The sequence below is a fragment of the Oryza sativa genome, chromosome 9 (assembly GCF_034140825.1).
Source record: "Oryza sativa Japonica Group chromosome 9, ASM3414082v1".
NCBI classification, from domain to species: domain Eukaryota; kingdom Viridiplantae; phylum Streptophyta; class Magnoliopsida; order Poales; family Poaceae; genus Oryza; species Oryza sativa.
In genome coordinates this window covers 16,808,330-16,822,527 of record NC_089043.1, presented here as the reverse complement: position 1 = coordinate 16,822,527, position 14,198 = coordinate 16,808,330, and the positions used below count along the sequence as shown (strand labels likewise).

At 37.9% G+C, this 14,198-nt stretch overlaps 1 protein-coding gene across 1 annotated transcript; it reads right to left on the bottom strand.

Annotated features, from left to right (window-relative positions):
• Positions 1-4,273: 4,273 nt before the first annotated feature.
• LOC4346902 (protein STRICTOSIDINE SYNTHASE-LIKE 10) lies at positions 4,274-10,687 on the bottom strand. The gene is made up of 3 exons (XM_015755842.3): positions 10,368-10,687; positions 9,710-9,982; positions 4,274-4,923 (listed from the first exon to the last, which is right to left on the bottom strand). Exons 1-3 carry the CDS (start codon positions 10,685-10,687, stop codon positions 4,422-4,424), a joined length of 1,095 nt encoding a protein of 364 aa, XP_015611328.1. The 3' UTR covers positions 4,274-4,421.
• Between the last annotated feature and the right edge of the window lie 3,511 nt (positions 10,688-14,198).

Genomic DNA, 14,198 nt, shown 5'->3' with positions numbered 1-14,198 from the left:
TATTTGCAATATCAGATTGTTTTTATCCTGTTCTTGCTTGTTTCTTCGATTTGCTTGCAGGAATAAGGTTGATCTGCACCGGCAAGATCAACAACCCACGGAGAGGTGTATCGATCGCTAAGGCGCAACGCAACGTCTTGCACGGTTGTAGTCGGGTCGTCAACGTGTCTCCCAAATCGTAGTTATCTCAACTCACTGAAAGATCGGACCAATAACAGTCTTGAGTGCCTCGAGTGGAACTCCAGGCTCTTCATTAATATCAAAGATTAAAATGTTTGAAAAAAAACAAGTATAGAAGGACAAGTAATTTGAAACAGATGGACTACATTATATATACAACTTATTTAAATATAAAACTGATTATTAAAGCTGTACTAACCAAATATTATCCTAAGACATTCAATACCTATGACAGCTGGGACTATATATATCGTTGTGTATATATATATATATATCATGTCACTCTAAAAAGAGGCTACTTTTTATTACCTACAGTTTTCAGGAAAACTATAAATATAGGAGTATATAAACAGCTTTACAATTGAATACACTTCTTTTTCTTCCACCAAGACGAAATGAAAGCTGATGGAGCTAGTCCCCGGCCACAGCCACGGCCGCGCGGCGAGATGTTATCAGCCGGCAGCGGCGGAAGGCGCGAGAACTCGAGGAGCAGTGGGCGTTGTTGCCGTAGACCTGTTTATCTACAAGGCTGGATTTATCTTGGTTTCCCAACCTAAGCCCATGAGTGCACGGCTTACGGCCCATTTATTTAGGCAGTGATTAGTTCCTTTCAAACATCAAAAAAATTCTGTCACACTAAATCTTTGGACACATGCATGGAGCATTAAATATAAAAAAAATCAATTACACAGTTTGCATATAAATTACGAGACGAATCTTTTGAGCCTAATTACGCCATGATTTGACAATGTGATGTTACAGTAAATATTCGCTAATGATGGATTAATTAGGCTTAATAAATTTGTCCCACAGTTTACAAGCGGAATCTATAATTTATTTTGTTATTAGTCTACATTTAGTACTTCAAATTTGTGTCCATATACTTCAAATAAATTTTGGCACACGACCTAAACATGACCTTATTTATCTGTTTAAAGTAGCAATGTTTTTCTAATGCTACCAAAACACACGAATCACGAAGATATGTCTTTTGATGACAAAAAAAAGGGAAGAAACTGTTTGGGATGGAGGATTTTGATAAAATGAATTGAAAAATGAAAACCATGGGTTCACCTTGCAAATACAGTTATAATATTGTGAGCTTACTGGATTATATATGTATATATATATATATATATATGTATATATATATATATGTATATATGTATATATGTATATATATATATATATATGTATATAAACTTAATCTAATAAATGGATGAACAAAATTTTAAAGATGGACTAAATCTGAATATACATTTTTGAATGTACAAATCAAATACACGTACTAATCAAGTCAATTAATATATACTAGCAAAATGCCTGTGCGTTGCACCGAGTAATAACAGGGTGGCTGAAATTTGATCAGAACTATTTACATGAAGAAAATGAGTGGAATTGAGTTGATGGCACATCCGAATCTCAACACATAGAAATTTTATTTTCTTATGCTATGTATAATGCAATTGTTGAATATATTCGTGAATTGGTACATGAAGAAAATAAGTTAAGTTGAATTGATGACGTATCCTAATCACGAGATACATATATTATATTTTTTTTAATGTAAACGTGCTCTGATATGTGAAAAAATGTGGGGATTTAAACTGTCTAAACCGTGGCACATAAAAATTGTACTATATACTCCCTCTGTCCCAAAATATAATATAAGCATTTTTAGACTCTGGCACAGTATTCAATATGCTAATTTGACCAATAATATCTATAAAAGTAAAATATTTTAAATAAAAAAGTTGCATATTATGATAGTTTGTTTAATGATAAATTAGTGTTATTATTTTTTCTATGGTAGTATTGTTGTCCATTTATAAATCACATTTTGATGTCAAATATCGAAAAAAAGAAAGCAGAGTAGACGGAGAGAAAAAAAACAAAATTAAAGAGCAGAGTGGATAGTGAGGAAAATTAAGAAAGCAGTTGCAGCAGTAGTCTCCTTTCTTCCATTCATCTCTCTCCCTAGACTATATTTTGTTCTTATCCTTAGGGCATGTTTAGTTCCCAAAAAGTTTTTCCTAAAAACATCACATCGAATCTTTGGACACAGATATGGAGCATTAAATATTGAATTTTTAAAAAACTAATCGTACAGTTACGAAGGAAATCGCGAGACGAATTTTTGAGCCTAATTAGTCTATGATTAGCCATAAGTGCTACAGTAACCCATATGTCCTAATGACGGATTAATTAGGCTCAAAAGATTCATCTCGCGGTTTCCAGGCGAGTTATGAAATTAGTTTTTTTTATCCGTGTTCGAAAAACCCTTCCAACATCTAGTCAAACGTCCGATGTGACAACCAAAAATTTTCTTTTCGCAGCTAAACATGCCCTTACTTTACTCTCTCCCTCCACCCATCTCACTCGAGTCAACACTCAAGGCAGGGGAGATGAAAAACACTTCGTCTTCCTCCTCATCCTCATCGTGTGGGGCAGAGAGGTCTCCACCCCGGCGACGAAAGGCAGCTCCGGTGGCTATTTCTCGTTCCCCTTTTCCGACGTCCCTCGAGCCCGCCGTCGACGGATCCACTTCCCCTGAGCTCGCTGGGTGGATTCACCTCCCTCGAGCTTGCTGAGATACCCCTACTGGCGGCGAAACACGCTTGCGGCGGCGTTTCGGCGGGGCAACGACGCTTCGGCGGAGCGGCAATTGCGGCGGTGTACCCGTGCGTGGCGGGCTGATGCCATGCATGGCTCTAGCGGAGCTTAAGCCCACGGTGCGCAGCGGGTCGACGCCAAGGCGAGCCCCGGTCTGGTGCGGCCAACTCAGGCAGGCGAGCCCTGATCCCGTGATTTATGCCCCAACTGTTTTAGGGTTTGCACTGATTTGGGGTTTTGATTCGGGATTTGCAATTTTGGGAATTTAGGGTTCTTGATTTGGGGAAACTAAAAATTAGGGTTTTGAATTTAGGAAATTTTAATTTTGGGGAGAATACGTGGGAAGGATTTGGTTGGCACTCTGTTCTATCGATGGAATCAAATTTGGTTATCTCTTATTTTCTAGAACAAAACCCACCTAATAGATCAATTAGATCGAGAATGCTGTTCGGCGATCGATCGCCCTGGGGATGGGGCAGCGATCAATCCCCTCCCCCCTCCCTCCCTCCACCCCTCCACCTGGTTTCCTTTTTTGGCACCGCATTACTTTTCTATTTTAGTAAATTTATACATATAAAGTTTATACACCTCAAGTTTACACATCTAAAGTTTAGAGACCAAAAGTTTATATATCCGATTCTAATTTGAATTTGAATTCAAATATTTTTTATATATATAGTATTTCTATACATCTAAAATTTATACACCTAAAGTTTATAGACCTAAAGTTTATAAGTCAAAAGTTTATATACCCGTTTCACATTTGAATTTGAATTATATCCGATTCAAATTTGAATTTGAATTCAAATATTTTCTATATATAATATTTCTATACATCTAAAGTTTATACACCTAAAGTTTATAGACCCAAAGTTTATAAGTTAAAAGTTTACATACCTAATTCAAATTTGAATTTGAATGCAAATTCAAATTTGAATTCAAATATTTTCTATATGTAGTATTTCTATACATCTAAAATTTTATACACCTAAAGTTTATAGACCCAAAGTTTACAAGTCTAAAGTTTACATACCTGATTCAAATTTGAATTTGAATTCAAATTTTTATATATATTATTTCTATACATAAATTTTTCTAACTTTTTGTTTTTTTAAAAAATTTTGTGTGGTGTACTATAATAGGAAGAGAAGAAGGGGAGGAGGAAGGAGGGAGAAGAGGGAGGAGTATAGGGGGAGGGGGGCGAACTGATCGCCCAACGCAATCGCTGGAAATCGATCGCCCATTAGAAGGGCCCCAATTAGATTGTGTTCCGTGTTGATTGGAGAAAAAAACGGTGAAATAGATGTGATTACCTAAAAAAAAACTGATTACCCGGTCTATTTGGGCTGGATGGTGGGCCTGGCTTTGTAGATTAGGAAATTGTTGTGATTATATTGCCAAAAAAATCTGCAAAAGTATTACGCGATGCGCGTGCGGGGACGTAGGGCACAAACTGAAGACTTTACGGACGAAATTCTTGTTGTGACGAAAGGAAAAAATATGAATATTTTAATTAGTTAAGATAAGATTAGACCACACATCGTATGTACTAAATGTAACGAAATTTAATCAGGGTAGCTGCACCGTGCAACGCACACCGGCACCACCAACCGCCCGACGGAACATGGTCACCGGCGACCCCTCACCGCGGCGCCGGCGTACGGCGTGTCGACGGAGCCGATCCAGAGCGTGCCATTCTGCTCCGCCACCTCGCTCACCGTCACGAAGCTGAACCCGGCGAGCGCCTCTGCCACCACCGCCGCGCCTCCACCCTTCTTCTTCCCCGCCGCCGTCACCCGCACGGCCACGGTCGGCGCTACGTCGTCATTGTCGGCCCCGCGGCTGAGCGCCACCCAGTACCCGCCGTCGCCGTCGCGGCGCACGTTGTCCGGGTAGCCGGGCACCTCGGCGAACGTCTCCGACTTGCCGGCGCGCGGCCCGCGCAGCCAGTAGCGGCGGAGCTCGCAGAGGCCCGTGTGGGCCACCACCACGTGGGTGCCATCGTCGCTGACGGCGACGCCGTTCGGGTAGGGGAGGCCGGAGTGGAGCACGGTGACGCGCCGCCGCCGCGCGTCGTACCGGAGCAGCCGCCCCGTCTCGTCACCCATGGCCACCACCAGCAGGTACTGGCTGCAGACCATCAGTTACAAATTATTAAATTGATTAATTGCTACTCCTTCCGTCCAAAAATATAAATAATTTTAGATTTCGATATGCTACTTTAATAAATAATTATCTATAAAAATAAGAGGATTTAAATAAAAAGAATTTTATATTATGATACTTTATTTAATGCTAAATCTAGCAACATTAATTTTACGTTATTGATCTTTTTTTTTTGCTATTAATAGTTAAAGTTAGGAATGTTCGATTTGATATTATGCTAAAAATATTTTTATTTTAGAACGAATGGAGCAATAATTATGGGATGGCCCATTGATTAGTTAATAGTAGTATTGCTAACGGAAGTGGATTTTTATCCCTCGAGGGGATATCCCCTCGTTGTTTTCATGTCATCTAAATAGATATTAAAAAATTTGAAAAAAAATGAAAATATATATTAATATGAAATAAATTACTCCACAAACATGCAAGACCAAATTTAATTTCTACAAGCTGCAACAAACAGATCAAATTAAACTGAAAATAGTTATTGTACATTCGCAGCTATATTTGTTATTTTTTTTACAACTTGTAAAAGTTAAATTTAAACTTACATGTTTGTGGAGTGATATATTTCATATTAATCTATGTTGCCAATTTTTATAAAAATAAAATTTATGACTATTTAGATGACATGCACAAAACGAGAGGATATTTTCTCGAGAGATGAAATCAGTTTCCCTACTGATAACACGACATGCGGGCCGGATGAATGCAGTGTTCCATATTCTAAATGAGCTGGCAATTTGTCAATTTCTTACAGCTTTTCTTATATCTAGCCTGTGCTCTTGTCTGTGTGTAAAGACAATGTGTTCAGTTGCAGGTGTAATAATTCCCATGTGGCTTCACACGGAGTCACCGACCATGACTGTGTTTGAATGATCATATTAAGCTGATCTACTCGCTCGTTTAAACGCTTCTTCTCGAACTACTAAACGATTGGTTATGTATAAAAAGGTTTCTTAAATTAATCAAACAAATTCATTTTCTTCAAGTGTTATAATAGTTTTAATACTTTATTAATCATATTTTATTAAAATACCTTAATTGTTCATCCAATCAGTTCTATTATTAAAGTTTTGTTCAATCCATTATATGCTCCTAAGTTTTTATATTGATCATTTCATATTTATTTTGGTAGAGTTCACCACTCGAATAACTTTCACCATTTAAACTTTCTTAGAATAGTCATGTTTCCTATTCCCTTTGTCTCAAAATAAACCAACTTTTAGAGTTTTAGTTTTATCCAAGAATAAACTAAGAGGGTGTTTAGATCCAAGAGTGTAAAATTTTGGCGTGTCACCTCGGATATTATATAGCTGTCGCATGGGTGTTCGGGCACTAATAAGAAAATAATTATAAAATCCGTCAGTAAATCACGAGACAAATTTATTAAGCCTAATTAATCTGTCATTAGCAAATTTTTACGGTAGCACCACATTGTCAAATCATGGAGAAATTAGGCTTTAAAGATTCGTCTCGCAAATTAGTCGCAATCTGTGCAATTAGTTATTTTTTAGCCTATATTTAATACTTCATACATGTGTTTAAACGTTTGATGTGACAGGGCGAAAAATTTTGGGGTGAGATCTAAACGGGGCTTAACTCCTACCTTCTAACTTATCATTGGTCCGCAAAATTGAGAAATTTTATTCTTTTAGTACCCATCACCTACAAATTTACCGATAAAACTTTTCTATTAATTAGAGGCATTTTAATCTTTTGTCTTCCTCCTTAAATTCTTCATGGATGCTATGGTTTGAGTATTATTGAGGATAGAAGGAGTACTTCATAAACCGAGAGTGATAACCCCCCCCCCCCAACAAAAAAGAAACTAAAGAATACTTTTCAATTATGAGATAATTAATAGAATGTGCTGAAATGAACAAATCACTAAGTTTTTTTAAAAACAATTGTATCAAATTTGAAAAGCAAAAAAAGAAAATCAAATTTTAACAAATTAATAAAAATATGGTTCTATAAAATTTTAAGTGTTCCAGTTTATTGATATTTACCTTTCAAATTTCCAAATAATTGAAACTTTAGTGATTTTGGTAAAATTATCACTTATTTTCATGTCATAAACCAAAAACCCGTATATGGGAAATTATGCGCTTTTGTTATATGTCAAAGGCAATATAGGATCAATTCAAAAGGAATAAATAGTCAACGTACTAACAAATGGCATATATAAAGATAAAGAAAATCAGGGGCATATAGTGCATCAAGAAAATTTTAGGGTTATGGAAAATATAAGTGATATCAAGGGCATGGTGAAATTTTAGAGGCACAAGATGAATTTTCTCCATTTTTTTACTGGAGAGTTTTTTTTAAGTTTCCATTAACTTTGCGCTAATATAGGTACACTCTTTTAGAAGCTCAAAAGTTAATTAAATACCACCTCCATTCCAAAACTAATAACTTTTAGCTATGAATCTGGACAAATAATCTAGACATACAGTCGTTCAGATTTATAGCTAAAAATGTTTATATTTTGGGACAGATGGAGTAGCAAAGAGATAAATCGAAATATAATATACCTCCTCCCAGTACACAAAAACGTTATATATATCGTTGTTTTTCTTTCATCATTTAGTAATTTTAGAGTTAGATTCGGTTGCTAGTTGGATCAATCAAGCTCACGAATTAATGCATACATAGACAGGAGATCTGTCTGATTATGTGTGATGTGATGGCATACAGTTGAGGAATCTGGAGTATACATTAGTGAATTTCGGGCATTATGTCGGGAAAGGTCAATAGGTCATGCCATAGCCAACTGGTGGCCATACGTTGGAACAAGTTCATAATAGTAGAGCTCACCGGTAGATATTAGTTCAACTAAAAGCAGGTAACATATATAATATATTAGTTATAACATTTAATGTATTTGTTTTGGAGCACGAGTTGAGTTAGCTCTTATATTAGAGCCAACACCCTTAATTTTTTTTATACCTTTTTCATCCACGTAAGTTTATACTCCCTCCGTACTCATAAAGAAAATCGTCTAGGACAATGTTTAAGTCAAACCTTAGAAATATAAATCATAAATAACTCTCAAGTTGTTAAGTTTGAAAATGTAAAAATTATACGAATAGATTTGTCTTGAAAAATAATTTCATAAAAGTATACATATATCACTTTTTAATAAATATTTTTATAGAAACAAGAAGTCAAAAGTTGTTCTTTGTAAACCGTGTCCCTGTCCTAAACGACCTCCTTTATGAGTATGGAGGGAGTATTTGGCTAGAGGATAATAGTAAGCTATTACCTATGATTTCCAGTCATTAATTGCTGATAAAAAAAAGACCTCATCAAACATTTGTTCCAAGGATTTTAATTACTGTCTACTTAATTAATTCGCAGGATAAAACTGCATCATGGCCTGCCTCGCACAGTTGTAGGACAAAAGATACTTAATTAATGGTAGTAACGAATTGCGTACGATGAAAAACATTGACTCATATTCAACAAACAACTAGAGCAATAAATAAATAAACCTACTTGATTTGCATGCCAAGATAACAATAGTTTGTATGCTAAAATCTGTTTTCATTACAAATTTAGCCGTGGTTAGCGGTTATTGTGCCTGTTGCACTACGCTGGTTTCTAAATTAGAAAAAAAAATCCATACGTCCACATAAACTTTAGATGAAAGTCTATCAATACCCAATACATTAAATCCGAACGCTGAACCCCCTAAACTTTTATATTACTCTTAAAATGATTTTGAACAGTGGTTTTGTATATCTGGACGTTTAAGTGAGCGGTTTTAAATAACATATATATCGTCAATCATCGATTTATACTTTATAGTGATGCCAAACTAGTATTATGTTGGTAGTTTGTAAGTGAGAGTAAATAGGGCGAAGAAATATTCAAGTGGAAATTCTATCATATATGTCTAATGTGTATGTTACGTAGTAAAACTCATCCAATATATATATAAATTAGATAACAAAAATCACCTTAGAGGGTTATATGAATTGTATTGTTAAGTTTGGGAGGTTGAATGTACGGTTTCAAAATTCTAAGGTGCCAGACGAAAGACGAAAGGTGCGCTAGTTTGATTGGTTGAAGGGTCAGTTTGATTGGTTGCCATAATTTACCATTTCAAGATAAGGTGCGCACAATTTGTTTAGTTAGGTATATATTTAATCTGAGATATACATTTAAGATATGCTTTACTGGTATATTGGCCCGCGTGTCATAACTACATTTGCAGCTACCCAAAGCAAAATATATATGACATGCCTATTTATTTGGTAGATTGAGTTGCGACTAAACCAGATACCCCGTCCAAAAACATAGCTACATTTATAGTTCAAATTTATACTAAAAATATATTTTTATATTTTAGGATGGAGGAAATAGAATTTTAAAAAACAACACGACCACTGTTATAGCAAACCATACACTAACTAATAAAGTGTAACACATATCCATTCAAAAAAGAAGTGTAACACATATAAAATTATCGTAGCAACCTTTACTACTAATCCTGTCTATTGAGTGTATGTTAGGATGTATTTTGGTTCGTGGCAAAGGTTAGATAAAATACAAAATCATCTATATCTGTTGGGATATTTACGGATACCTTCGTGATGTAAACGAAAAAAAAATAATCAGATTTTCCGGAGACAGGAAGCAGGGCGGGCAGGCAACCTAGCATGGCACACGATTAACTGCATGATGCATGCATGCACACTGTGCAGTATGAACATGGTTGAATGATTGATTTGATTTGGGGTACCTCCTCCGGTACGTGGTGCTGCTATCGGTGAAGTAGACGTCGCCGGTCCTCTGGTCGACGTCGAGGCCGTTGAGGAAGTTGAACGGCACACCGGCGGCCTCCGTCGCCACCACCTCGGCCAGCCCGCCGCGCGCCGGCACCCTCAGGAGGCCCAGGTACGCGTCGGCGACGTATAGGTCGCCGGAGGCGTGGTGGAACTGCAGCCCCAGCGGCCGCCCGCACACGCTCTCCGGCACCACCAGCTTCTTCTCCGGCGAGCAAACGCCGACGCTCCTGGTGGGTGAACAAATCGCTGGTCAGTCGTCAGTGCGTTCTAGTGCATGCGGCGCAGTTAGACACATAGATATGGGTAATTTTATAATCCTTAAAAAAATACCACGAGATATTATATTATCTATCATAAAATTAATGTTAACTATTTGCCGGTCTAGTCTTTAAATATGCTTAAGATTTGGGTGCGTGTGTCCAAAGGGGTGAGTGTGTGTGCGTTTTGGGTGTCTATGTTTTAGTGTGTAATTCTCAAAAATAAATTAATTTGATATCTTCATATACTATATATCGAGCTACCAAAAATTTTAACATAATTTAGGTAACTTGAAGGTAACTTGAGGTAGTTTTCTAAGAACATAAAATTTCTGGATAGATATAGCTAGCTTACTTGTGCCTGGAGTTGTAGGCGAACTCGGTCCAGCCGAGGCGGCCGCCGCGCCAGCGGAGGATGCGGCCGTCGGAGCCGCCGGTGTAGGGCCCGTCGCCGCGGCCGTCGAAGGCGAGGCTCTCCGGGCCCGTCACGGGCGCCGGCAGCGTCATCACGGCGAGGCTCGGGTCTATGGACTTGGTCTCGTACGTCGGCTCGTCGCCGCCACCGGCGGACGTCGTCGCCGCCACCGCCGCCACAAGAACAAGAAGCTTCACAAGAGCGGAGGCCGCCGCCGCCGCCGAGCAAGTGCACGCCATTCCGGCGGCGCCTTTCCTCATGTCGCCGCGACAACTCGCGCGGCGTCGCGCTCTGTGCAGCGTGGCAACAAGGAGTGCCGCGTACGTGCGAGGCTGCGAGCTTTAGTGTAAAGCGTTAATTAATTTCGCGGTTTGGACGACAAGGTTTGTGCCATATTTATAGGAGTGTATAAACAGCTTTACAATTGAATGTACACTTCTTTTTCTTCCACCAAGACGAAATGAAAGCTGATGGAGCTAGCTAAGCTACCGGCGCCCGTCATCTGGTACATGCATAATCTGTTCACAGTAGTAATTAGCCTTGTTGGGATATACCATGTCAAAATCTTACAGATTAATACTTCCTTTTACCTCATTCCAGTACAACGTATCATGACATAACTTTCGTTTAGATTTGTTGTGGATCTATCCTAGGTTACAACATTTTAGTACGGAGAGGGTACGACGATACAAAATTGCATAACCAGAAATTTCTCTAATGGGTATATATATTAATTATTATCCAACCTCTTTCTTCTTTCAATTATAGCCAACTTGCAAAGGACGAAATATCACGATACAAAACTGCATATGCAGAAATTGTCTAGTGGGCATTTATTGTTATCCGACCTCATTCTCTTCTTTCAATATAATTACAGCCAACTTGCAAAAGGTTAAGTACGTTGCCAATAATGCTACTCAACGATCTAAAGGTACTCTTCGGAAGAATGTTGGTGATTTTGACCGAATATAATGTTAAACCACATGCTAATTAATTACTACTCCAGCAGATTGGCTGCCGGTTAAAGTAAGGAAGAACTTACTTTAACCTTTTCCCCCACCAGATTTTGAGTTTTCGCTGACCGATGCATTTTTATGCTAAGAAAAAGGAAACATAGTAGTCAGCACCGGCAGAACTCCGGTGTAGGTCAAATTAAAGACATGAGCTGTTCAAAATCACGGGAAAATAACATTTAGGGGTGTTTAGATCAGGGGTGTAAAGTTTCGACGTGTCACATTTGGTATTATATAGGGTGTCGCATAGGGTGTTTGGAGACTAATAAAAAAACTAATTACATCATCCATCAGTAAAACCACGAAATAAATTTATTAAGCCTAATTAATCCGTCATTAGCGCATATTTACTGTAGCACCACATTGTCAAATCATAGAGCAATAAGGCTTAAAAAATTCATCTCGCAAAGTAGTCGCGATCTGTGCAATTAGTTATTTTTTACCCGATATTTAATACTTCATATGGGTGTTCAAACATTCGATGTGACGGGGTGTAAAATTTTTAGTGGGATCTAAACAGACCCTTACTACCCTAGCTATACGGAGTATTATCACCAAAAGTAATATTAACCATTAGTTTATGAGTTCCGTTATCAGTATGAAAAAAAATATTCTACTATAAATAGTTAAGATAATAGTATAAATATATATATATATATATATATGATACGTTGAATTAGAAAAGATAAATGATTTAGATAGATTTATTTCCGGTAAAAACTAGGGTAAATTAGAATCATACCATTATAATTTGCAAAGTTTGAAATATGCCATCGGTATCTCAATGACATGTAGAACCCACATGAGCCGATGACATGTGGGTCAGAATGACATATCTTAAATTTTGTAAAATTATAATGGCATGGTTCCAATCTTCCCTATAATGGTACCGGATTGAAATAATTACTTTATTTCAAGGGTAAATTTTATTTTATTTTATTTCAAAAGGCCATGGAGAAAAAAAAAGTTCTTTAAGATTGGAATCTTACAAAATTTCACGAGCACCTAGAAGTATGGTGCACGTACGTGCGCTCATAGGTGGCACGTGTTTGGGTGGACTGGCCGGTACGATGACATGTCAAAACAAATATATAGTAGCAACTTTATGTTACACGCCAATTTATTTCGTGTGCTGCATGAGACCGAAGTACAGCCTAATTTTTCTGTGGGCAATTAATTAGCCACCAGCTAATACTATAAAGTTTATCGACGTCCTCAACTAGTGTTTTCATGATCATTTCATATCATAATTGAAACAAAATTCGTCGCTACTCATAGGAGTAATTGCTCCCTGAAATTAATTGTTTACCAATATTTTCCCAGCTACATATATATATGCCTTGTCCACCTAGATTATGATGATAAAACTAATAACAAAACCTCCAGAGATAAGTTATGCGGCATTGGCATTTGCAGAGCCTAACTTTGGCCACCAGGTAAGTTCTACTCTAATTTACCGTCAAAACCTAGCTAGCTAGCTAGCTAGTAAAGTTACTACAAATTTATGGTATGGTATGTAAAAGCATTTTCTCAGTCAAATTTAACCTACTCGCGATTGGCACAAGTTTGATCAAGCATGCAGTTCTAAAGTGACATTAAATCCAACAAATATTGTGAAACAAGTGAAGTAACCAATATCGAGGAGCACCAAGTATATGAATTGTGGCCTCCGCTAGTTCGTCCTGTATGTAATGTCACACCAGCTTAGCTAAGAATATGATTGAAGAAACGGAATTGCTAACCTTTATTTGATTTTTTTTGGGTGTGTGTGTGGAGGGGGTTTAATTGCATATTCTTCAAATCGAATCAACAAAGATTCCTAGTGGCAGGCTCCTTCTCTGGCTCCGACGACTAAGAACGTTCAGACAAGTTAGGATTTAGGGCTCAGCATTAGAATCACATGAAAAGAGGGTGGAAAATGGGGGGGATCGGAAGAAAGTTCACATGGCTTAGATTGGCCATAGGAGGCGACAAGGCAATAAGGGTGTGGGATCTCAACTAGTTATCAGGAGAAGGGGTGGTGATGGCATCACCAGCAACGGGAAGCCAACAGAGATGAGGAATATAGTGGATGGGGGCACTCGCTACTGCCTAGCTTTTTTTTTTTGGAGGGGGAGGGGGAGAATAGAGGGAGGATGGCTCAGGGGACGTAGGGATATCGGGATTTGTGCAGGCTTGTCAGCGCCATTTACAACTTTCGGCACCGGCGAGGGTTTGTCCGCACCGTTTGCGACTTTTGGCACCAGCGAGAACAGGGAGGATATTGTGCTGGTGAAGAGGCGAGCATGTGATGTGCCACTAGGAGGAGTGGGAGGGAAGGAAAAGATGGATTATTGTTTGTGCACGTATGTTAACACGATTATATATGAAAGTGGCTGAGATGAGAAAAGTTTTGTAACCGAGACGAGGTGTTAGTATAAAACCTCTTAAAAGAAGTGAGAAAGAGCTCGTATACTCGCTGTTAGTATTATATATAACCCTATTTTTTAGATTGGTTGTCATTCTAATAAGTTTCAAAATAAATAATAAGTTGCGGCAAATTAAGTCGTTACCCCATTAAGGGTCTGTTTGGAACATAGGGTTCCCAACCCTCCATCGTTTTCCGCGCGCACGCTTTTCAAACTGCTAAACGTTGTGTTTTTTGCAAAAAGTTTTTATACGAAAGTTGTTTAAAAAAAATCATATTGATTATTTTTGAAAAAAAAATTAGCTAGTACTTAATTAATCACGCGCTAATGGATCACTCCGTTTTCCGTGC

Bases quoted from the DNA above. Each gene is read 5' to 3' on its own strand.
- LOC4346902 (XM_015755842.3), bottom strand. From the start codon at position 10,687: ATGAGGAAAGGCGCCGCCGGAATGGCGTGCACTTGCTCGGCGGCGGCG. The intron at 9,983-10,367 runs GTAAGCTAGCTA...TTCACCCACCAG, and splicing joins GCCTACAACTCCAGGCACAA to GAGCGTCGGCGTTTGCTCGC. The intron at 4,924-9,709 runs GTACCCCAAATC...GATGGTCTGCAG, and splicing joins AGCACCACGTACCGGAGGAG to CCAGTACCTGCTGGTGGTGG.